This window comes from Myxine glutinosa, chromosome 4 (assembly GCF_964187855.1).
Source record: "Myxine glutinosa chromosome 4, kmMyxGlut1.1, whole genome shotgun sequence".
Taxonomy (NCBI): domain Eukaryota; kingdom Metazoa; phylum Chordata; class Myxini; order Myxiniformes; family Myxinidae; genus Myxine; species Myxine glutinosa.
The window spans coordinates 7946616-7973217 of record NC_136264.1 but is presented as its reverse complement, the minus strand read 5'-3'; the positions used below and the strand labels follow the sequence as shown (position 1 = coordinate 7973217).

At 48.1% G+C, this 26602-nt stretch overlaps 1 protein-coding gene across 4 annotated transcripts in view; it reads right to left on the bottom strand.

The window, feature by feature from the left end:
• EIF5B (eukaryotic translation initiation factor 5B) overlaps window positions 1–26602 on the bottom strand; it is a 178032-nt gene that overhangs the window by 140949 nt on the left and 10481 nt on the right. For all 4 annotated transcript variants that reach the window (XM_068105141.2, XM_078775418.1, XM_068105139.2 and 1 more), the window contains exons 2-3: window positions 20780–20908; window positions 17372–17471 (exon numbers count right to left, since the gene is read on the bottom strand). In XM_068105141.2, the coding sequence (XP_067961242.2) occupies window positions 17372–17471; window positions 20780–20908 (229 nt within the window). The remainder of the gene's footprint in view (window positions 1–17371; window positions 17472–20779; window positions 20909–26602) is intronic.

Here is a 26602-nt window from a genome sequence, read left to right as displayed (position 1 = left end):
ATATGTACGATTTTGAAGCAGAAGGAGTCCATAAAGGCTATAACGCCAGCCAAGGGGCGTTACGATTATTTCAAAGCTCCGGACCTCTATCCATGAAGATATGGAGAAGTTGTTGTTTGTGTGGTTGAAGGAGAAGCAGCTCGCAGGAGGATACCGTGACCGAGAGCATCATGTGTTTGAAAAGATTGAAACTCGGATATCGAGCACGGACCACGGTGTTTTTTCTTTTTTCTTAATCTCGGTTTCAGTGAACTTTTGCTCTGTGCTCACGTGTACTGTACCTGTACCTGTAATGGTACGTCAGAGGATGGCACCTGTTGTCATCATATTAAGTGCAAGATGTTCTGCATCGTAAGTTGGTACACCGTGGTCTTTTCGGCGGTGTTTAAGCCGGCCGTCTTGGCTTCTGTCACCATTGGCATTGAGTCTTTCGATGTAGGTAGGTCGTTGTGTGCCGGTGCCTTGGCCGAATTCCTTCATTGCTGCATTGTTAGCTCACCTGGTTTTTTATACCACATCTTTGGTTATCGGACCAGCGAATGACGTCATCTCCTCCAAAGTATGGCTTATTCTCACTTGTCTTGGACGATCTTCTACTTCTAGCCTTCCACCGTGCATTTGGTGTCCACTGTACTTACTGTACAGTGCCTGGTAAAATTGATGTAATGGGTTTTTGACCGTCAACGCCATGAACCGTCATGAACCGCCATGAACCGCCATGAACCGTCAACGCCATGAACCGCTAACACTCAAAAGCCCATTTATCGCGCCTTATAAAGCAAAACGCAAACCGAAAGCCATGCCTCTCAAGCGAGGCGTGCTTCCGTGGTCACGTGATCCACAGGTGTAGCTCATTATACCCGCACGCGCGACACGCTTTGGCGGTCACGTGACCAGCCACTCTGGAGGCGGGGATCCCCGTCGGTGACGTCACCGGCTGGAGCAAGGAGATTCCTCGCTCATGTATTTCGACGATTGCGTGTTTTATATCCAAGCAGAGATGCTTTCACGGCAAGATAACCGCGTGACCGGAACCGGAAGCCACAACCGGAAAATTCAAAAAAATAAATTTTTTGAGCTCGTACATCGGATCTCGGCTCGTATCCCAAAGCAACAAACCGCCCGAGCGACGGCTCGTATCCCGAAAAACTCGTACGTTGGGGCACTCGTAAGCCGAGGTACCACTGTATATATATATATATATATATATATATATATATATATATATATATATATATATATATATATATATATATATATATATATATATATATATATATCCATCTATCTATATATATCCATCTATCTATCTATATATATATATATATATATATATATATATATATATATATATATATATATATATATATATATATATATATATATATATATATATATATATATCTATCTATCTATATATATATATATCTATCTATCTATCTATCTATATATATATATATATATATATATATATATATATATATATATATATAGATTTTTTTTTTTTTTCTGTTACGTGCTCCTCCCCGACCCCATGGTCACGGTGTACCTCTGAGCCCCGAGAGGAGTCACGGCAGAAAAGTGTGTTATCCTGTGTCAAAAATCAATGGGTGAAACCGTGAAACCACACCAATTGTTACCAACAAACAAATATTGTATTAAAAATCACACAAGAATAACAATACAACAATAATAGCAATCAAAAGTACAATCAATGTATATCTTATGATGGTACCATCAGCTAGTACAAGGTAACTCACTGTGCTCCAAGTGAGTGAAAAAAGAACATTCCCCAATGACTCTATATTCCCGTCTTCAAGCTCAAAGTTGATCCCCTCCAGCGATCGTCAGAGCAATGTCGAATCAAAACCAGAATCCCGTTCAGATGACGGGCCCAGTCACGCCGCCAAAACTGGACAAAGGCGTACGTGGCCAAAGCAGCGCAAAGAGTCACGCGGCCCAAAGCTGCGTAAAAGCGCACTCAAGGCGACTGGGAAATCACACCCTCTGGTATTGATGTTTTACAGCTCCAAATCGGCGAACCTCAGGTTTGCCTTCAAAATCCGCGTTGCACACACACATCCCAGATATACGTCTGAATGGTGAAAACGGCTGACGCGAAGCAAAGACTTTTCGCGATGAGCAAAGCGCACGAGTCAAAATGGCCGACGGTTCGTTCTCGAGACGCAACGACCCGACGATGATTCCTCGGAATCCAACGCCAAACCTGACACGCAGGTTGATCAGTCACAGCGATAACAACTCAATCGCAGGAATCCCTTTTCCCAAGAAACCCAAAGTTCACTCGTGACTCTTGCTCGACAACGTTCGATCCAGACTGCACAGCAACCAGCTTCTTGTCCGACTTTACTTCGCTCCGCCCTTTTTTCTCTCCTCATCTTCTTCCGGTTTGTCGTCCGGTTCCCGATCGGTTTCCTGTTTCTTTTAACATTAACTTTTAACTTTTGAAACTAGAAATATCTATTCCCTTTAAATGACAACAATAATAATACATGGAATCGGAAATATTTACAGTGGATGCAAACCACCACAACGGAAGTGACAAATCCATAACAATATATATATATATATATTTATATATATATATGTGTGTGTGTGTGTGTGTGTGTGTGTGTGTTGTGTGCGACCGTGTGTGTGTATGCATGTGTGTATGTACAGTCACGTGAAAAAGAAAGTACACCCCATGTAAAGTTTTGACTTTTTCAACATATTTCAACATACAGCTATTTGATCTTCATTTCAACAATATTGAGAGATAAAGGTGATATAATATAACAAATATCATGAAACATTTACATTTTGTAGTCCATTGTATAATTTAAATAAACATAAATGCAAATTTCGCATGTGGAAAAAGTCAGTACACCCTTTACTCTAATAGGTGGTATTGCCCATTTTGGCAGCAACAACCTCAAGTAGGCATTTCTTATAACTGTCTACCAGTCTCTGACATCGACTGGGAGAAATTTTTGCCCACTCCTCCATGCAGAATTCTTTCAGCTGTGTGATGTTTGAGGGGTTTCTTGCATGCACAGCTCCTTTCAAATCCCCCCACAACATCTCGATGGGATTTAGATCCGGGCTTTGACTTGGCCATTCCAGAACCCTCCATTTTTTCTTTTCAGCCATTCCTTGGTGGATTTACTGGTATGTTTAGGGTCATTGTCATGTTGCAAGGTCCACCTTCGGTTGAGCTTCAACGTTCCGACAGATGGCCTCACATTATCCTCAAGCACCCTCTGGTACAATGAAGAATTCATCGTGGATTCTATGATGGTGAGCTGCCCAGGCCCTGATGCAGCAAAGCTGCCCCAAACCATAATATTTCCACCACCATGCTTTACAGTTGATATCAGGTTCTTGTAGTCAAATGCTGTCTTTGGTTTTTGCCAAACATGTCTTCTGGTACTGTGGCCAAATAGCTCTACCTTTGACTCATCTGTCCAGAGCACATTGTTCCAGAAGTGCTGGTCTTTGCCAAGGTGTAAATTGACAAACTTTTGTCTTGCCCTGATGTTCTTTCTGGACAGCAAAGGTTTCCTCCTGGCACACCTCCCATGTTGATCAACTTTGTGCAGCCTCTTTCTAATGGTAGACTCGTGCACTTTGACATCAACAGTGGCAAGAGCTACCTGTAAGTCCCATGATGACATTCTCTGCAATGATGACGGTCTGCTCTCAGGCTGAACTTGCTGGGGCGGCCTGGCCTGAGCAAGTTGGCAGTTGTTTGGAATCTTCTCCACTTGTAGATGATCTTCCGGACAGTCGAATGATTGATTTCAAATTGTTTGGAGATCTTTTTAAATCCCTTCCCAGACTCGTAGGCATCTATAACCTTCTTTCTGAAGCCCTCAGAGAGCTCTTTTGATCTAGGCATGGTGTCGCCGCACACTTCAACAACAAAGAGCAAACCAAACTAAATGTCTGAGGTTTAAATAAGACAGGTTCCTCCAACATCCTCTCTAACGATGTTCTAATCATTTGCACCTGAGCTGGTGCACCTGATTCTAATTTTAGGTATTTGAAGTAGTGATAAATGTAGGGGTGTACTTACTTTTTCCACATGCAAAATTTGCATTTATGTTTATTTAAATTATACAATGGACTACAAAATGTAAATGTTTCATGACATTTGTTATACTAGGGCATGCCCGTACAAAATTATATCCCCCCCCCCCCTCTATTTACATGAAATGGTTTGGTCCATTCGCAAAGCCAAAGCGGACGGCTTGCGAGTACGGTGACAATCCCCCCCCCCTCTATTTACATGAAATGGTTTGGTCCAAAGCGAACGGCTTGCGAGTACGGTGACAATCCCCCCCCCCCCCTCTATTTACATGAAATGGTTTGGTCCAAAGCGAACGGCTTGCGAGTACGGTGACAATCCCCCCCCTCTATTTACATGCAATGGTTTGGTCCAAAGCGAACGGCTTGCGGAGTTTGGTAAAGAAATCGCCATAGCTCGGTAACTACTTGTCCGATTAATATGAAACCTTGAAAAGGCACATCCTCGGGTCCCCAGCAATATACCTGGCAAGTTTCAAGTATATCGGACCCGTGGTTGTCGAGAAACAGCGGTCGCATACACACACACAGACACACACACACACACAGAGAGATTACTGGAATTATAGATAGATTATATCACCTTTATCTATCAATATTGTTGAAGACTTCCTCTCTTGACTTTCTCTCTGGTCGTAGTCAACGTGTGGCCCTGAATGGGTTTCTCTCATCTCCTCTTCCTGTTCAGGCTGGAGTTCCCCAAGGTAGTGTTCTGGGCCCTGTGCTTTTTCTGGTCTTCATCAATGATCTCTCTGACTCTCTTGAAAATCCTCTCTATCTCTTTGCTGACGACTCTACTCTCTGTCGCTCCATTCCTCATCCCTCAGATCGGCAGTCTGCAGCCTCCTCACTCTCTGCAGACCTGGACAAAATCACAGACTGGGCAAACAAATGGAACATGTCTTTCAATCCTGATAAATCTCACACTCTTACGATGTCTCTCCGAAAAGACCGACTGGAAAACCCTCCCATCCACTTTCTGAATAATCCTCTCCAAGAAGTTCTGTCACTCAAGCTTTTGGGTCTCACTATTTGCCATGATCTTTCCTTTTCAAATCTGGCCTCCAAAGCCAGTCGCCGACTGGGCATCCTCCGTCGTGCGAAGTCCTTCCTTGGCACACCTGAGCTCCTCACCACATACAAGGCTTTCATCCGCAGCTCTATGGAATACTGCTCTCCCCTCTGGTCTGGTGCTCCTGCCTCACACCTAGCCCGTCTTCACGCTGTTGAAACCAAAGCGTTCAGAATCATTGGAATCTCCCGCGATGAAGCTAACTCCAAGGGCCTTTCACTCACTCACCGCAGGCAGGTTGGTGGTCTTTCCGTCTTCTACCGACTCCTCTCTGGCCTTGCCCCCACAGCCCTCTCTGGGCTCTGTCCCCCAAATATTCCTACAGGTCGCACAAGATCTGCCTGCAACCCTCTTATGGTAAAACTGCCAAAATCAAGACTTTCTGCTCACCTTCACTCCTTCATTCCTCTTTTCTCCCACCTCTGGAACAAACTCCCTCACTCTCTTCAATCCCACTGCACCCTCCAGGTCTTTAAAACAGCTGTTCACCACCATCTCTTATCCTCCCCCATGCAAAACCTTGATCTTTTCTACCCCCGTTAATTTCGGTCCCCTTGTGTTTTATACCTCTCCCCCCCGCCCTCCCCCTCCCACGCCTCCTGCCCCCAAGCCCTCTCCCTCCCACACTTCTCCCTGCTCTCAAATGTTGTGGTTGTGTGCTTCCCCTTCTCTCCCCATCTTGTCTTCCGCTCCCTCTTTTTGTGTGTTTTGTTTGTCTGGTTGATTTGTTTGTGAAATAAATGTTAGCTCTTTCACGAGCCTCGATTCAGTATGCAAAAAAAAAAAAAAAAAAAAAAAATAGCTGTATGTTGAAATAGTCAAAACTTTACATGGGGTGTACTTACTTTTTCACGTGACTGTGTGTGTGTGTGTATGTATGTGTGTATGTGTGGTGTGTGTGCATGTGTACGTGTGAGTGCGCATGTGTGACGGTTCATTCTATAGGGCTGCTGTTGTCGTAAAGAATGAAAATAGTACCACGATAAAGCGAATAATTGATGTACTTGTTTGTAAAGCAAGTAAGCGATTTACTTTGAACAAAAATGTCTCCAATTAATCACAAAGATGCCTGTTTTAAGATCCAGTCTTTCTGTGATTGAAGAAGAAAAAGTGGAAACGGGATTGAAAATAACTTGTACTCCTTCATTGTTTATGAAAACCCGGCCCTTGTTCACCATTAGCACAGATCTCCCATCACATCTCAAGGTGAGGCAATATGTACTCAAGAAGACCGCATGCACCCTCTGTAAACAGCAAGGAAAATCAACGCAAATTAGTCTTAGTGGTACAGAGCTGTTCGTCGAACATCGAGAAAAGGGAATGAATCCATCACCGTGGAAAAAGTATGTAGAATTATTTTTTCTTTTTCACTTAATTTCCTTCATTGATAAGGATGTTATATTAAAATGCATAACAGGAAGGTAAATCTGTTCATGTATGAACTGCCTATTAAGACGTTGAAGATTGCTTTGCCGCAGTCTGCGACGCCATTACGGAGCTCTGATTCACGGACGAGGAAGTGCGTTCATGATGCTGGTCAATGTACATCGACTGCCCAGGAAGTGTCGTCCAGAAGATACCTGGAATCAACATCCAAATTTAAACCATGTGATCGTCAGGTTCACCTCGATGTTTGATCGCAATGCTGTGGTTTTCAACCTTCAAAACTGTGCAGTGATCAGCGAAATTCCGATCCTCGTTTATCATTTGCACAGACCTCCCATCACATCTCAAGGTGAGGCTACATGTACCCGAGAAGCCTGTCTACACACTCTGTAAACAGCATGGTAAATCAAGGCGAATTACCATGGCAGAAGCATCTCGATTGATGTTCTGCTTGCTCTTTCATTGATAAGAACATTTAATTGAAATAACAAGGTTCTATTGAGGATTAACTTGAAAATTATTCTCATGCCATAGGCGTTTTTGTTGACTTATCTAAAGCTTTTGACACTATTAATCATAAAATATTCTCTAAAGTATACTATTGTAGCGGTTACCGGTAGCATGACACAATTACCCTGCACCGGCCGATGACGCAACCGGCGAGCGGTCACGTGTCCGGACTCGCCCGGGCGTGTTGAGACTTGCCTTTACCAGGCGAACGCTTGCCTTGCATACCACGTCCCGTTGAGAGGCGAGGCTTATCTATTTGCATACCATGCCCCGCCTGAGAGGCGTGGCTTTTGTGTGTTGAGTTTCTGATATATATTGCCGCCCGTTCGATGGGCTGATTCAGTGCTTTGGAGTTCGTTTGAGTGAGCTGGGAATAAATAGCTCAGAGAAACCTAATACCTGACGTCGTCCATTTTGTCCGATTTTATTGTGCAAGCACAGCTCCCACAATTGGTGACCCCTTTCTACGAACACGGCGATGGAGTCAGCTGTAGCTTTGAAGCTCCCGGGCTTTTGGGAATCTCACGCGGCCGTTTGGTTTGCTCAAGCGGCTTCTCAATTCGCCCTGCGGAACATTACGGAGGACACGACGCGCTACCACCACGTGGTCTCCGCGCTCAACGCCTCCTCCGCTTCCCAGGTTCTGAGCTTCCTACAGCACCCGCCGGACGCCGACAAATACGGCGCGCTCAAAGACCTACTCCTCGGTGCGTTTGGACTCACGGAGAGCGAACGCGCACGACAACTACTCGACCTCCCGGAGCTGGGCGAGGCCCGTCCGTCCGAAAGCATGGACCACATGCTTGCTCTTCCTCTTCCGTGAGCTGTTCCTCCAGCGGCTACCCGGGCAGGTAGGTTAGCTTTGGCTAATTCGCCCATCACGGACCCTCGCGCCCTGGCCAAGGAGGCCGATAAATTTTGCTCGGCCAGGCGACACGTCGGAGCGGCCGCCTGGGACCCTGGGCCGACCGAGGCAACGCCCGCGCCACGACCGGCGCCTCCACCGGCAGAGTCAGCGCCACTGGCGGCAGCGGCCGCCGCGACGCCCCGTCGACCGAACCCAACGTGACCGCCGGAGCCTCCACCAGAGCGGACCATGTGCTATTACCACGCCAGGTTCGGGCAGAAGGTCAGAACGTGCCGCCCACCGTGCACTTTCGGCAGGTCGGGAAACGACCAGGCCGGCGCTCGCTGCCTGCCATGAGTGTCGGCCATTCAGGCAGCCTTCTGTTTATCACGGACACGGAGTCCGGGCGGCGTTTTTTGTGCGACACCGGCGCTCAGCTGAGCGTGATACCCGCCTCGGTGCAGGACAAACAGGCCACGCTTTGCGGCCCCGCCTTGGTCGCCGCAAACGGTTCCTCCATCCGCACCTTCGGTTCGCGCAGCGTCGCATTCTGCTTCGGGGGCCAGCGCTTCAGTTGGGACTTCATCACGGCGAACGTGCCCATGGCCTTGCTGGGTGCAGATTTTCTTTGCGCGCATGGGCTTTTGGTCGACGTCAAACGGCGTCGGCTCATCAACGCGGAGACCTTCAGCTCGCTCGCTTGCTCATTTAGCGGCTCCGCTCCGACCAAGCTAGCCTGCGCGCTCCCGGCCGTGGACGATTTCACCCGCCTGCTCGCCGAGTTTCCCGCCCTCACGCAGCCGACGTTTTCAGCCATCGCAGTCAAGCACGGCGTCGAACACCACATCCTGACCACAGGTCCACCGGTCTACGCCAGGGCTCGCCGCCTCGGCCCGGCCAAACTCACCGTAGCGAAGGCGGAATTCGACGCGCTGGAGCGATTGGGAATTGTGCGACGCTCGAATAGCGCGTGGGCCTCGCCCCTGCACATCGTGCCCAAACCGGGTGGCGACCATGCGGCGATTACCACCGCCTCAACGACGCCACCATCCCCGACCAGTACCCGATACCACACTATACAGGACTTTTCCGCCCCTTTGGCGGGGCGGGTGATCTTCTCCAAGGTCGACCTCATTCGGGGCTACCACCAGGTACCTGTCCGGCCGGCCGACGTTCCGAAGACGGCTGTAATTACACCTTTTGGCCTCTTCGAGTTCCTCCGAATGCCGTTCGGCCTTAAGAACGCGGCCTAGGCCTTCCAGCGGCTGATGGACAGTGTGCTGCGCAATCTCACCTTTCTGTTCGTCTACCTGGATGACATTCTCATCGCCAGCACTTCCCGGGCGGAGCACCTCGTCCACCTGTGCACGCTTTTTGAGCGCCTCGTCCAGCACGGCCTCATCATCAACCCGGCGAAATACCAGTTTGGCATAACGGCCGTTGACTTCCTGGGGCACCACATCACGAAGCGCGGGGCCGTCCCGCTGCCTACCAAGGTGGAGGCAGTCACAAGTTTCCCGTGCCCTAGCTCCATCAAGGCCCCACAGGAATTTTTGGGGATGGTAAATTTCTACCACCGGTTCGTGACTCGCGCCGCCCAACTCATGCGCCCCCTGTATAAAGCCCTCCGGGGCAAGCCGGCCAAGCATGACGTCGCCTGGACCAAAGAGATGGACGCGGCGTTCACGGGCGCTAAGCTGGCCCTCGCCAACGCGACCATGCCGGCGCACCCGGCGCTCGACGCACCCATCGCCCTCACCACGGACGCTTCCGACTACGCGGTGGGTGCCATGCATGAACAGTGGGTGAACGGAGCTTGGCAACCGCTGGCCTTCTTCAGCCGGCAGCTTCGCCCTAACGAGCGCAAGTATAGCGCTTTCGACCGCGCGCTCCTCGGCCTTTACCTGGCTGTTCGCCACTTCCGCCATCTTTTGGAGGGCCGCCCGTTCACGGCGTTTGTGGACCACAAACCCTTGGTCTTCGCCATGGCCAAGGTTACGGAGCCGTGGTCGGCCCGCCAGCAGCGCCACCTCTCCGCCGTGTCCGAATTTACGACGGACATCCGGCACGTCGCGGGCAAGGACAACGCTGTGGCTGATTGCCTCTCGCGGTCCGGCGCGAACGCCGTCCACCTGGGTGTGGACTTCGCCCGCATGGCGGCCGACCAGACCGCCGACCCCACAGTGCAAGCCCTCCGGACAGCGGACACAGGCCTGCGGTTGGCCGACGTCCCCTTCGAGGACACAGGCACAGTTCTCCTGTGCAACGTCTCCCTGGGCCAACCTCGCCCCATCGTGCCCACCGGATGGCGGCGGCACATTTTTGACGCCCTCCACGGCCTTTCCCACCCGGGCCGGAAAGCATCACAGAAGCTCGTCGCAGTGAAATTCGTCTGGCACGGGCTCCGTAAAGACGTCCGCGACTGGGCCAATGCCTGTGTCGCCTGCCAGCGCGCTAAGGTCCATCGGCACACTCAGGCCCCGTTGGCACCATTCGACGTGCCCGCGCGGCGCTTCGATCGCGTCAATGTGGACCTGGTGGGACCCCTTCCCTCCTCGCGGGGCTTCACCCACCTCCTCACAATGGTGGACAGGACCACCAGGTGGCCGGAGGCCGTCCCGCTGGCATCAACAACATCCGCCGACGTGGCGCAGGCCTTCATTGGCACCTGGATTGCCCGTTTCGGCGCCCCCTCGGACATCTCCTCCGATAGAGGCACGCAATTCACCTCCGAGCTTTGGGGCGCGGTCGCCCAGGCCTTGGGGGTCAAGTTTCACCGTACCACGGCCTACCACCCCCAAGCCAATGGCTTGTGCGAGCGGTTCCACCGCTCGATGAAGGCCGCTCTCAGGGCCAGCTTCCAGGACGACGGTTGGGCCGACAGGATCCCGTGGGTCCTATTGGGCCTCCGAACGGCCCCTAAAGAGGACCTCCAGGCTTCCACCGCCGAGCTGGTCTACGGCCAGCCACTGCGCGTGCCGGGCGAATTCATCCCTGACGCCACCGGACCTTGGTCCACGGCTCGCCTACGCTCGGTCCTCCAGGAGGCCGCCAGGAGATTTGCCCCCGTGCCCACGTCCCACCACGGCTGCCCCCAACCCCACGTCCCCCCAGAACTTCGCACTGCAGAGTACGTTTTTATCCGGGACGACGCACACTGGGGACCGCTCCGGCCGCCGTACGATGGACCTTTCCGGGTCCTGAAGAGGGACGACAAGTCATTCACCATCGACATCGGCAGCAAGGCGGACCGCATCTCCGTGGACCGCCTCAAGCCGGCCCATTTGGACCTCGACCAACCTCCACGGTTGGCCCTTCCTCCACGTCGGGGCCGTCCCCCGTCAACCAGGCCCCCCGCCCGACCATCCACCGCCCCGCCACCTACCACCCCCACACGAATCATCAGGGGTCGTTTCGGCTGGGTCATCAAGACCCCCCTCAAACTGACTCTCCCGATGCATGTTAATTCTGGGGGGGCGCGTGTAGCGGTTACCGGTAGCATGACACAATTACCCTGCACCGGCCGATGACGCAACCGGCGAGCGGTCACGTGTCCGGACTCGCCCGGGCGTGTTGAGACTTGCCTTTACCGGGCGAACGCTTGCCTTGCATACCACGCCCCGTTGAGAGGCGTGGCTTATCTATTTGCATACCACGCCCCGCCTGAGAGGCGTGGCTTTTGTGTGTTGAGTTTCTGATATATATTGCCGCCCGTTCGATGGGCTGATTCAGTGCTTTGGAGTTCGTTTGAGTGAGCTGGGAACAAATAGCTCAGAGAAACCTAATTCCTGGCATCGTCGATTTTGTCCGATTTTATCGTGCGAGCACAGCTCCCACACTATTCTGGAATCAGGGGTGTTGCACATGACTGGTTTTTCTGGCTATCTTAGCAATAATTCTCAATGTACTTGGTGTAAATCCCCTTTGTCAGAGTTTAAGCAAGTTACCTGTGGCGTTCCCTATGGTTTTTTACTTGGTCCATTGCTGTTTAGTTTGTATGTTAATGACATTCATAATAAAACTAATGAATTGCTTTCTTTTCTTTTATTAGTACACCCACTGAATACGGGAGTGGCAGGGAGGGTCATTCCTCTTTCGGGTATATAGATTACAGTTGATCTATGGTCGGGTCTCAAGAACATTGGGTGTGTTCATTTACCAAGTTTGTTGTGGAGAGATCACCAAGTGGTTTAAGCATTCGAGCAAGCATTGCATTCAAACCCATTAGGGAAAGGCTGGCTTGGCAAGCGCTAGCTAGCTGCTTGGTAAATGAGCACACCCCAGTCTTCCTCCCTTTCAGTTTCGTATCAAACAGCAGGAGCGTGTTTCAAAAGTTCGCTACGAAAAATGCCACCGGCAGAAAGGGCCATGTTATTAACCCAACATTTGTGGGTTATATTGAGTACATTAGATCTTCGCTCAGTTCTGTAAGTAAACCTTACTTCACGGATGTCAGGATGCGTCCAAATTTCTTCATTTAGTCTTATAAAGAGCATTAGCGACTGTTTAAAAAGCTAAGCATACGTGTTTGTGGTTTATAATATTTTTACTTCCTGGAGAAGCCGTTGCTCTCACGGAAACGCCATTGTAACTATAAGCTATTTATACACGTTATCACTGCAGGAAAACCGCCTTGGGGAAGTGGGACGTTATGAGTATTAATATTGTTTTGTAATAACATTACCAATATGCGATTATCATTTATTTTGTTATTAAAAGCGTCTTTGGAAAAATGCCATGATAAATCTTCTTCTTTGGACAAACGCCACGATAAAGCTAATTCAACATCGATATACATCTCAACACGCAACGCCATTGACGGCAATGGCAAGGAAAACCAGCTCGGGGAGAAAACCCCCTTTGGGAGGGGGGCAAATGAATGCGCTACAACAGGGGCTCTTAACCTTTTTCCCTGTCAAGACCCCCAACGGATTGCCCACGATGTCCCCATACCCCCTTCGCCAGACTGTTGACTGACCAAGGCGCACCTTAGGTGCGCATAGTTAGGGGGGACTGGGGGCATGTCCCCCTAGAATTTTTTTGATTTCTTGGTGCTCTGTGGTGCATTCTGAGGGGTGTTTTTACTTTCATTGCCTATTTTTTGGATGAAAATTGGTAACTTATTACCCAGAAAATGGGCCAGGTTCGGGGATCCGCAGAAAATCATTAGGATTTTATCCCTATTTACTTCTTTGCTTGTTAACAAAGAAACAAAACAAACAAAACTAAACTAAAACATGCAAGTTTTATGCAAGCCGTTTTACTTATCTAGTGAGATTGTTGCTGCTGTTTTTGTGTAATCAGAATATGGAATCGGGGCACAGTTCGTGACAACGCCACTCACATATCGGACACATCAAATCGATTTCTCCACTTTGATTTCAGGTTCAATAATGCAGAGAAACCTGTTTCACAGAGATACATATTTATTATATATTAAAAGTTGATATTTCATTGAATTTATTACAATATATTATTATAACTAGCAACGGTACCCGCCCTATGGGCGGGGCTCCAATTGGGAAGCCCAAATGAAAAGGAAAAATATCAGAAATTGAAGGTTTTTTTTATTTTAAACGATTCATATAAACCTCTGTTGAATCATATCACACGCAAATCATCAAAATCTAAACAGTATCTTCAGAATTTCAAAAAAAGCTACATCACTGTTCATATCGGTAAATATTATTCCATCGTGTTTCAAATCGTGATCGATACACTATGATCGTGATGATCATGATCGTGAATCGTGATCGATAATCATGTTCACAATCGCTATGTCGTATGTACTCCCGATACGTGTACCAAATTCCCGATACGTGTAACTGTACCAAATCAACAGTTAAAAGGATTTTGAGCCGATAGCTGTTACGGCCTTGGCAAGATCGATGGAGACAGCGATCTGTTGGTGTATTCACCGCCCAAATAGCTATGTGGAATTCTCTCATGTAGACATTAAACGTTATGGCTGTTACGGCCTTGGCAAGATCGATGGAGACAGCGTTTATTATACTTTTAATGAAGGACACTGTCTCAAGCCCCAGTCCCCATCACGGATGGGGCTCAGCGGTTTACCCGAGCCTGACTTTGAAGGGCAAGGTACACGCTGGCCCGTCCAGTGTAGCGCGCGTGTGGCCCCGGACATCGAAGGGCATTAAACGTTCATTAAAGGATTACGAAACGAAAAACATTATGAAATTACGTTCACACCGTCACGTCAAACACTGCCTTGAACACATACATCGTCACAATGAGAACATCGTCACAATGGACGTTATGCGAACGTGAATGTTATGCGGGAGTCCAAACCTGAGAATACTGGAGACCAAAGTTGAAATTGGGAAAACTAAATAGCCTATTTTACTCCTGGAGATCCCAGGATTACCCACACAAAATATCGTTTTGATCGGTTGAGCCGTTTTTGCAGTACCTTCGTACAGACGGAAGGACATTTGGTGGATTATAGCAAGATTTATTACGAGTCCCATACCCCCAGATTTTGGTCCCCATACCCCCAAGGGGTATGGATACCACAGGTTAAGAACCCCAGCATTACAACCTTCATTATGTAACCCTTCATCATCCTCTCAAGTTTGGTTGAGATTGAATAAGTAACAACGGAATGTATTGACGTCAAAAATTCATCAGACAGACGGACAGACAGACACGAAATGGCGTATTTTAGTATGATATGCCGACGACACCAATACTTTGTATTGTGATAATTTTGAGTCTGAATGTAATGCTCTATATGAGAATCTCTTCGAAGTACGTGATTGGTTAAAAGCTAATGGGTTGTCCATTAACTCAAATAAATGTAATTATATTGTCTTTAGTAAAAAATTAAAATGTACTGACTCGACCACTGCAAACGTCCAGATCAATGCTGATTCAATTTTGAGAGTTGAAGAGACAAAGTTTCTCGGGGTATATACATTGATTCCAAGCTTTCTTGGATTTGGATATGTAATATTCTGAAAATTGCCAACAAAGTTGCAAAAATATGGTATAATCTATAGATTTAATCATTTGCTCCCAAATACAACACCTAGATTGCTTTGTTGTTCACTTGCACTTCCATATCTGTCATACTGTAATTTAGTCTGGGGAAATACATTTCAATCACATCTGAATAAATTGGTAAATATTGCAGAAAAAACATACTCAAATTATATCTAGCGAACTCCAAGAACTTGTACAAACCAATTATTTAGTCACTTAAATCTTTTGAAAATGTGGGATGTCACATCACATCACATCAGCAAAATATGTTCATGTATAAATGCATTAAAAGACGACTTCCTTCTAACTGTTGTGATCTTTTTGAATTTAATAATGAAATTCATAAATATGATACCAAATTCGCCACTGGTATACATTTTCCGAAACACAGAACCTTGCTTTTGAAGATAATATTCGTTTCTCTGGCTCCAAACTATGGAATTAATTGCCAGATGGTATTTATAAAAACTCTGTCATTGAATAATTTCTCATTCAAACTTAAGCAATATTTTATCTTACGGTAATGTACATAGGTAATTTAAGAAATCTATTGAATTTTCACACTGGTGCTTTCCATTGATTTATTGATCTGCTGATCCACTCATTAATAAATATAAAATAATAACCACCTTTAGAGGCCATTTTTCCCCGCAAAGCGGGGGTTGGCCTTTTTCGGGAACCGTGGTTGTTGTTGTTTTTTGGTCCCCTTTTTGAAGCAATGTTTTACGGCCGGATGCCCTTCCTGACGCCAACCCTTTTTGCCGCCTTTAACGACAAACAGGGAATTACCAGTGAACTGGTACTCAATTAGCCGACCTCGGAAGGATGACAGGCTGAGTCAACCCCCCTGGCGTTAATTCAGCGATCGACCGGGATTCGAACCCAGGATCCTAGGATCCTAAGCCGGCACCCTAGCCGCTAGCCCAACACCACCCAACACTCATTCATCTTGTGAAATTGTTTGCACATTCATTTATTGTTTCCCCCCCACCCCCCATTTATACCATGGTTTATTTACATGCATGATGTGATTTAAAAAACAATTTTTTAAAATTTATCTATGTGTAAGGATGTTAACGCTACATCCTGGTTGCGTTTTGTGATTCAGCCTCCTTCAGCTATTTAAATGTCTTCTTTATACCTGTTGATTTTTTTGAAGGAAATAAATTTTGTTTTGATTGATTAGTTGATAATACAAACATCAAAATTGATGGGATACATTAAGAACTTACAATACACATAATCAAACTTGCTGGGATGTATCATCATGTATTCATGGTGGTACCCAGCAAATCTCGACACCCTGTCAAAACCCGGCACGCCTTGCCAATCAACTCTTGAAGGATATTTTACATTATGATTCCCGTCAGTGGGTTGAAGATATCTGGCCCATCATGTCCCTGCCTTATCAAAACTCATAAACTTAATGTTAGTATACTGTTAGACATCAACATTCACGGACCCAACATTCGTGTTCCCAGCTTATTCGCGGTTGAAAAAATGTGACCTGCATCTACATTTGCGGCCCTGTGCTTCGCGTATTTGCAGTTTTGCAGTTTTTTTTAAAGTGCAAAAATAAAAAGAAAACGTCTCCCACCAACCGTGCAGATGACACTTCGAAAAGCATCTTCCCCGCGTCACGTATAAAACCACTTCCAGCCACACATAAACCATTTCCACCAGCCCTGCACATAACAGTCCTAAAAGCATCTTTCACACGGCAGGCATAAAGCAGCTTTTTCTGACCTGCTTCAACATTCGCAGATTTTCACGGGCATCTTTGTGGTTTTTTTTTCATGGGGTTCTTGATTTTTCCCTTACGAATCACGAACCGCTGGGAACCTATCTCCCCTTTTCCCATTGAAACAATGCCCCCAACATCTGCAGATTCGACATTCGTGGCATTTTCCAGAAACGTATTTTCCAGGCGACAGCTCGACGCCTCTTCGCGAAGGATACCGTGGGAACTTTAACGTCCACCAACAAATGCCAGCAGACGGACGCCCGGTTAACATTTATCTGAGGGACATCGTACAAATTTATGAATCACCCTGCCTGTGAAACACCAGGATTGACTGTTTATAGCTGGGTCAGGATTCCGCCCCAAGCTCGACAGCCGAGAGGTGGTTTGTGTACCTCTCAGCTATCCTGTCAGACTTTGACATAAAAAGAAAGTTAAACTATTATATTGGTACAAAATAAATGCCTACAGATTTTCTTCTCCGAAGGTTGTAAATTTAGCGCCCCGCTAATAAACTATGGTACTTGATTAATATGAACATGACCCCAATTTCAATATTGCACAAAAGTAGAGACCAAGTTCATTCTGATTGTGCTGTTTCATGTTAAATTTAAGATCATCTTTTTCATTCAAGATCCAGCATGTATCAATACTGAACGAACCATCTTCCTCATAAATGCAAAAATGGCTTTTTCACCTCAATGTTTAACACTCATGAATGAATTACCTGAGAAGAAACCAGTTTAACTTCTTCCTTCCTTGATGCTCCACCAAAGTTATGGTTTTCTATTGCCAGTTCTTCCATTTCTCTGAGGATATCTTCTTCACTGTTTGAAAAGAGAGAAAGAAAGGAAAATGACCGGCAATAATAATCATAGCTGCATGACATGAAGGGGGACATTTTTTGGGGCTGTTGAAAGATTTGAACATTTTGACATTTACAATGCCTTCAGAAAGTATTCACATCACACCCTTTGACCTTTGACATTTATGTTATGTTACAGACTGAATTAAAAATAGATAAAATAGAGTTTGTTTTTCTTGTCACTGATCTACAAAATTAATATACCCCATAAACTCAAAGCGCAATAGTTTTTTTGTATAATTTTTAGGAAATAATCAAAAATTAAAAGCTGAAATGTCTTGAGTCAATAAGTAATCAACCCCTTTGCTGTGACACTCCAAATTGAGCTTGGGTGCATCCAATTTCCTTTGATCATCCAACAGATGTCTCTACAACTTGCTTGGAGCTCACATGTGGCCAATTCAATTGATTGGACATGATTTAGAAAGAAATACACCTTTCTATACAAGGTTCCGCAGTTGACGGTGCATGTCAAAGCAGAAATTCTATCACAAAGTCCACGGAACTGTCCGTAGAACTCTGACATAAAATCTTGGGAAGGGTATAAAACAATTTCTCGTGTTGAAAGTTCCCAAGAGCATAGTGAGCTCCATCATTAGGAAATGGAAAGAATACTGGGAAGGAACTACCCAGACTCTTCCTAGAGCTGGCTGGCCGACCAGACTGAGCAACCGGGCAAGAAGCACCTTGGTCAGGGCGGTGACCAAGAACCCATTTACCACTCTGACAGAACTACAGCATTCCATGGCTGAGATGGAAGAGCCTGCCAGAAAGACAACTGCAGCACTTCACAAATCTAGGCTTTATGGGAGAGTGGCAAGAGAAAAAGGCACCTAAAAGCATGCCTGGAGTTTGCAAAAAGGCACATGAAAGACTCAGAGGATGAGGCAAGAGATTCTGTGGTCTGATGAGACTAAAATTTAACTCATTGGCCTGAATGCAAAGCGATACCTCTGGCTGAAAGCGAGCACAGCTAATCACCCATCTAACACCATCCCTGCCATGAAGCATGTTGGTGGCAGCATCATGCTATGGGGATGCTTTTCAGCGACAGCGACTGGGAAACGTTTAAGAATAGAGGGAACAATTAAAGGGGCCAAATGCAAGTAAATCATTGAAGAGAACTATAAGATTTAAATTCCAACAAGACAATGACCCCTAGCATACAGCCAAATCAACAATGGAATGGCTTCAGAATAAGAATCTGAGTGGCCTTGAGTGGCCTGGACCAGCCCAGACTTGAATTCCATTGAGAATCTATGGAAAGACTTGAAGACTGCTGCTTACCGAATGTCCACATCCAACTTGACAGAGCTTGAGCAAATCTACATGAAAGAATGGGAGAAACTCCCCAAATCCAGATGTGCAAAGCTGATACAGACACACCCAGAAAGACTTGAAGCTGTAATCACTGCCAAAGGCACTTCCACAAAGTATTGACTCAGGGGGTTGAATACCTATGTAAATGAGATATTTCTGTAAAAATATCTTTTTTTAAATTCCACTTAGAGACGGTGGGGGTGGGGGAGAGAATGACCATGCACATGGTGGGGGGAGGGAGCACCATAGAGACGGTAGGGGGAGGAAGCACCGTGGAGACGGTGGGGGGAAGGAGCACCATGGAGACGGTGGGGGGAAGGAGCACCATGGAGACGGTGGGGGGAAGGAGCACCGTGGAGACGGTGGGGGGGAGGAGCGGCGGGGGGGAAGAGAACCTTGGAGATGGCGGGGGGGAAGAGCACCGTGGAGACGGCGGGTCGGAGGAGCACCGTGGAGACGGCGGGGGGGAGGAGCACCGTGGAGATGGCGGGGGGGAGGAGGAGCACCGTGGAAATGGCGGGGGGAGAGGAGGAGCACCGTGGAAATGGCGGGGGGAGAGGAGGAGCACCGTGGAGACGGCGGGGGGGGGGAGCACCGTGAAGACGGCGGGGGGGAGGAGCACCGTGGAGACAGCGGGGGGGAGGAGCACCGTGGAGACGGTGAAGAGGGGGGATGAGCACCGTGGAGGCGGCGGAGGGCAGGAGCACCGTGGAGACGGCGGGCGGGGAGGAGCACCGTGGAGACGGTGGGGGTGGGGGGAGGAGCACCATGGAGACGGCGGGGGGTAGGAGCACCGTGGAGACGGCAGGGGGGGGGAGCACTGTGGAAACGGCGGGGGGGGAGCACCTTGGAGACAGCATGGGGAGGTGAGGAGCACCGTGGAGATGGGGGATGGGGGGAGCACCTTGGAGACTGCGGAGGATGAGCAACGTGGAGACGGCGGGGAACGAGCACCGTGGAGACGGCAGGGGGGGGGAGCACCGTGGAGACGGCGGGGGGAGGAGCACCGTGGAGATGGCAGGGGGGAGAGGAGCACCGTCGGGGGGGGGGGGGCACCTTGGAGACTGCGGGGGACGAGCACCGTGGAGACGACGGGGGATGAGCACCGCAGAGACGGTGGGGGACGAGCACCGTGGAGACGGCGGGGGAGGAGCACCGTGGAGACGGCGGGGGGAGGAGCACCGTGGAGACGGCGGGGGGAGGGACAGGAGAGAGGGGAGAAGGGGAAGAACAGAGCATGAGGTGAGGGACAGGGATGGGAACAAGCCAAGCTGTAGATTGTAGGAGAGGAAGGGGAGGAACCCCAGAGTAGGAAGTCGGTAAAGGAATGGGTAAGGCAGGAGACGGCGGGAGACGTTTAAAGAAGAGAAGGAGGGGAGATGTTTAATGGTGCAAGGTGAGGTCCCACAGAGCATGCTCCAATCACCTCAAAGCAACATTTTATCTGCTAGTTGGTGCCTGCGAGCAGGATATGATGGTTGTTAGATCGTTTGAGCATCAGTTGATCAAGCAGTGTGGAGAAAAGACAGCAGATGAGGTATGTATGGCATGGGACACAAGTAAGAGCCCTAAAGAAGAAAGGAATGGAAAGGTGGAAGGGAGCAAAAGGAAAAAGAGTGGGGGGCAAGACCTCACCAAAACAATGGGAAAGCAGGGTGGGAGGAGCACAGGTTGGTGACTATTAATTCATCAATTACACACATGTGGGCAAGAACAGAGAGGGAGAAAACAAGAACCAACCTGGCTTATAAAACCTAGCAGGTTGGGATTGAACAAACCACTACAAACACAAAAGAGTCGCTTTGCATTTGCTGTCATGGCAAGTCACAGCTAAGCATAAGCAGGGAGTGTGGAGCAGGGGAGCAGGCAAGGTGAGAAGACAAAACAGCAGCAAATGTGATATGGCTTGAACATTGATGAGAAAATGTGACACAAGAGTGAAGAGCATACTCATATTCATTCTTCCCTTTCTTCTTTTTTCCTTTCTTGCCAGGTGCAGATTTCTTGGAGTTTGTCATGCTGGAATCCTCCATCACAGCGACAGGCATGTCGGTGTCAACATCGTCCACTTTGCAAGCTCTGTGAACAATACAAAATTGAGGTCGCAATTACATGTCGTTAAGCATAATTATAATATAGAAGTCTCACGTGGTGAATGGCGTACCGAGGGTGTCAGGCCACGGGAGGGAAACAATAAATAGTTTTGGAGAAATAACTGGAGAAACAATAAATAACAACAACTTTTCATCGAGTTCTTTTAGTCGAGTGAATCGCCAAATCATTTTCTGCTGGAGCCAGTCCAGAACACTTTTCATGATGCTCATGATCTTTTCATCTACCGAGAGACCTTCTTCTCATGTCAGTTCTCCAGTAATTCTTATTTTTGTCTGTACCCACAATCCCCACACCTTTCATGCTTTGGTTCATGGAATTTCGGCACAAGTCATCTGAAATTTTGGAGATGTTAACTTGAAGGGCATCAATGTCATTGGATGCCTCGGATGCCTCATCGGAAGTTCATCATTGGATATTGTAGTGGTTTTTTTTTGTGTACGATTTATTGTCACCAGGATGTCATCTCTCTATCTCTCTATAATGCAAGCAATCTCTGTGTCTGTGTGTATGTCTATGACCGCTGTTTCTCGACAACCACTGGTCCGATCTAAGTGAAACTTGCCAGGTATATTGCTGGGAAACTGAGCATGTGCCTTTTCAAGGTTTGCTATTAATCGGACAAGTGGTTACCAAGTTATGGCCATTTATTTAGCAAACACATACGTTTTGTACGTGAACGAAGGAACAGCGAAGGGCGAAGGAACGGCGAAGGACGAGAGCGAAGACCGAAGGAACGATGAAAGTTTTAATATTTCTTTGCACGTACGGTCAAGCTACAGCGAAGGAACTGCGTGTTTGTTGTTTCTGCCTCGCGGTTTGAAAAATTGAAGAATTGGCCATTAAAACTAATTTGCGATTAATCGTAACTGCGATATGCGAACTTCCGGACAGTGAGGACTTAACTTCCAGACTTAGGGATAGTGACGACTTACTGTCTCGATTGTATCTTACTACTATCTTATATATCTATACTATCTTATCTATCTTATACTTACTGTCTATATACTTAGTCTATATTATAGATTGATTGTAGTTAAACACAATGCCCCAATCCATTCGTCGTTTACGACAGTGAAGGAACGAAACTGTGCGTCGTGCACGCGCAATGGAATCTGACGAAGCACGAGCTGCTCGCCTGACACGTGACGCTACGCGCGTGACAAGGCATCGTGCAGCTGAAACGGATGAAGAACGAGCTGCTCGCTTGGCAGACAACATTGGACGCGAGGCAAGGCGTCGTGCAGAAGAAACGGATGAAGAACGAGCTGCTCGCTTGACACGCGACGCTACGCGCGTCACAAGACGTCGTGCAGAACAAACGGATGAACGGATGAGAACAAACGTACGGGCACGCACTAGTACTAGAAAGAACTAGATCAATGTGACTGTGTCGCCAATATGCCTCCGCATAGTCCCACAACGGGTAGATGCCCTCGTTCACTGTCCTAAAAACAAAAGTTTGATTTCAATCCCTTCAGCTGTTTTCAAGTATCACATTTTCACCAGCCCTGACAGGTTTCACATCGATCGGTGAAGTGGTTTCAGAAAAGGGATTTTTTTAAATATCGGCCTTCAAGCTAATATGGCTGCCATACCACGTGACATATGACCTTAAACTAGAGTAAAAATGTACACTCTGCATATGTATGGGTAGGGGATCACGTTTGTGAAGTTTCGTGTTGATCGAATAAGGTTTGTTTTTCTATCCAAGATGGCTGCCAAACCACGTGACATACGACATCATCATTATCAAACTATATGCCGGTTGCTTTCCGGTCCGGTATGAAGAGGACGCAGGCGTCACATGCTCGCCGCTTCTTCGACCGGGCCACTGTCAGTTGCTTTCTTTTTTGGTGGTCGTGCGGATTTTTTTGGCCATTGAGTCTGCCCTCTGCATTGCCCCGGCTCTGCTCCCTGCTTCGCCTGCCCGGCTCCTTCGCCTGCTCGCTGTTTCCTCGGGCGCGCTCTCGTGGGTTGTGACCATCGCAGCGGTTTGGTGGCGGTTTCCCGCCGTGATCTTGATTTGTAGCGGCGGCGGTCGATTTCCGCTGCATTTGCCGCTTTGCCGTGATCAACCTTGGCCTCGTGATCGTCTCTTTGCTCCTGCCTGCCCTCTGCTTGGTCCCGGCTCTGCTCCTGGCTTCACCTACCTGGCTCCTTTGTTTCCTCGGGCCCGCTCTCGTGGGTTGGGACCATTGTTTCACCTCCTCAACCTTGGCCTCGTCTCGTCTCTCTGCTCCTGCCTGGCATGGCTCTGCGTTACTCCGCCGCAAGGCTCCTTCTGCTCAATACCCGCTCCACCCCATCATGCATCTCTGCCATCAAATCAAATGGACTCCTCCGACGACCCAGGTACATTCACCGTGGCTCCGGTCGTAAGTTTGTTTATTTGCAATCAGGTCACTCCATCCCTGTCCTCTGGTCGGCTCAGCACACTCTCACTCTTCGTCCCAGCGCACTTGGTCGCAGCAACGCACACAATCGCACCTCCTGCCTACGAACCCTGGCTAAATCACCTGAATTCATCCCTGCTGTTCAAAACAACATCAAGCCTCAAGCTCACCCTGTTCAACACCTGGTCCCTCAACAACAAATGCCTCATCCTGAACGAATACATCCTGGATAACAAACTGGACTTTCTCTGTCTCACCGAAACCTGGCAACAACCTCTGGACTACTACACACTCAACCTCACCACACCCAATGGATATTCCTACGTCAATAAACCACGCTCGGAGGGCCGAGGTGGTGGAATTGCCATTATCCACCGTCAAGACATCAAGACCAACCTCATCTCCATCTCATCTGCTCCATCATTTGAACACCTGGCTTTTAAACTCTCTGGTCGCACGCAGTCAGTCATGGCTGTCGTCTACCGCCCTCCCAAACCACACCCATCATTCCTGTCTGACTTCTCCTACTTTCTGACCCAGCTATGTTCCCTCTCCCCCTCAATCCTCCTCCTTGGTGATTTCAATATCCACATGGACTCCACTGACTCCACAATAACCACTGACTTCACTGATTTACTCACCTGCTTTAACCTCACTCAACATGTCGACTTTCCTACCCATATCCATGGTCACATTTTGGACCTTGTCTGCTCCACTGGATTAAATTTGCACCATCTCTCTGGCTCCGACCTCACCCTCTCTGACCACTTAGCCATCACTCTGACCATCAACATCCCCGCCCCAACACCAAGGCATTATCGCACTATCAACTTCCGTAAGCTAAACGCTCTTTCACCTACCTCATTCTCATCCACCCTCTCTGAAAAAATGTCCACTTCTCCCTTCATTGACCTCCACACCCCTTCCGACCTCACTGACTACTACAACCACACTCTCTCCTCCTGCCTTGACCAGCTTGCGCCTGTAAAAACCAAAACAGTTTCTTTCACCCATTCTGCTCCCTGGTTTACCCCTGAACTCCGCCTGATGAAAACTCGTGCTCGCCAACTTGAAAGACTCCGCAATAAAACGGGTCTCACAGTTCACTCCCAAGCCTACAAGGACCACCTACAACACTACAAAGATGCCCTCTCCCGCTCCGCCTACTACTCTCAAATTATCCACTCTGGCTCCGGAAACCCAAAAGCAAAGCACTCTTCTCGACAATAAACAAACTCCTCCGCCCCCTGAACACCACCACCCAGTCATTCACAGTAGACAACTGCATCTCCTTCCTCTCTTTCTTCCAACGCAAAATTGACAACATCTACAACAGCTTGACCACCGCCGCACCCGCTCCCCCTCCAACCACCTGCCCCCCCTTGTCCTGCCATCCCCTGTCTCGGTTCTCCCCAATCTCCCCTACTGACCTCTCTGAACTCCTCATAGGAATGAAAACTGCCACCTGCACTCTTGACCCCATCCCCTCCAGCTTTGTCAAGGCCTCCCTCCCTGCTCTCTCTCCACTTATCATTGCAACAATAAACTCCTCCCTGTCTACAGGCATCGTCCCACCTTCCCTCAAAATTGCTGCTGTTACCCCCATTCTAAAAAAACCTGGTCTAAACCCTGACACCCTAAACAACTTCAGACCCATCTCCAACCTACCCTTTCTGTCAAAAGTTTTGGAACGCGCTGTAGCCACTCAACTCAAACATCATCTCTCTGCCAATAACCTGTATGAAACATTCCAATCCGGATTCCGCTCCAACCACAGTACTGAAACGGCTCTCCTCAAAATCACCAACGACCTTCTCCTCTCCTCTGACGCTGGCAACCTCAACATTCTCGTCCTCCTCGACCTCAGCGCTGCCTTTGACACCATCGATCACACCATCCTCCTCACCCGACTTGAATCCACCTTTAACGTTACCGGCACTGCCCTCTCTTGGATTAAATCATACCTCTCTGACAGACGCCAGTTCATCTCCATCAATAACTGCAAATCCCCCACTGCTCCACTCCCCCAAGGTGTCCCCCAAGGTTCAGTTCTTGGCCCCCTCCTCTTCATCCTTTACCTGTCCCCCCTCGGTCACTTAATCCGCCGCCATGGTCTCCAATTCCACTGCTTCGCCGATGACATCCAGCTTTTCATCTCCACCAAGTCCGTCTCCACCGACACCCACTCTATCCTGACAAACTGCATCACTGAAATAAAATCCTGGCTTCAAATCAACTTCCTCAAGCTTAACTGTGATAAATCTGAAATAATCATCATTGGCCCAAAAACGCTCACAAAATCCACCCATAACTTTGCCCTCAACATCGACGGTATCCCAGTATCCACCTCCCCTCACATCCGGAATCTTGGCGTCATCTTTAACCAAACCCTTTCCTTCGACAAATACACTAAACAGATCACAAAGTCAGCCTTCTTTCACCTGAAAAACATTGCCCGTCTCCGCTCATCCCTCTCCTCCACGGCTGCAGAAACCCTCATCCACGCCTTCATCACCTCCCGTCTGGACTACTGCAATAGCCTCCTCTATGGTTCACCCTCAAAAATCACCAATAAACTCCAATACATTCAGAACTCCGCTGCCCGTCTACTCACCCATTCCCGGACCCGTGACCACATCACCCCCGTCCTTTACAAGCTTCACTGGCTCCCCATCCCCCAGAGAATCCAGTACAAAATCCTCCTCTTGACATACAAAGCCCTCCATAACCTGGCCCCATCCTACCTGGCTGACCTCCTCTCCAGACACACTCCCACCCGCAACCTCCGCTCTGCTGGTACCAACCTCCTGACCCCCTCCATCCGGACCAAATTCAGATCCTGGGGGGACAGGGCCTTCTCCATCGCTGCTCCCACCCTCTGGAACTCACTACCTCACACCATCAGAGACTCCTCCTCACTCACCACATTCAAAACATCACTAAAGACCCACCTGTTCAACACTGCATTCAACATTCAACCCACAGCATTTAACCCCTGACTATCTCTTCTCCTTCTCCCTCCTTTTGCTTTAAATATTTCCCTATTGATTCTTGTCTTTTTGCAATTGTTGTTTTCATGTATTGTTATGCATTATGTTTTCCACTCTGTCAAAGCGCCTTTGGGCTTCTGGAAAAGCGCTATACAAAATAAATGAATTATTATTATTATTATTATATGCAGCAATGGTGCTTGATGACATTTGTAAAAATTAGCATCTATAGGGTAAGTGGTTTCAGAGATACAATTATTTAATATTTTTGCTTC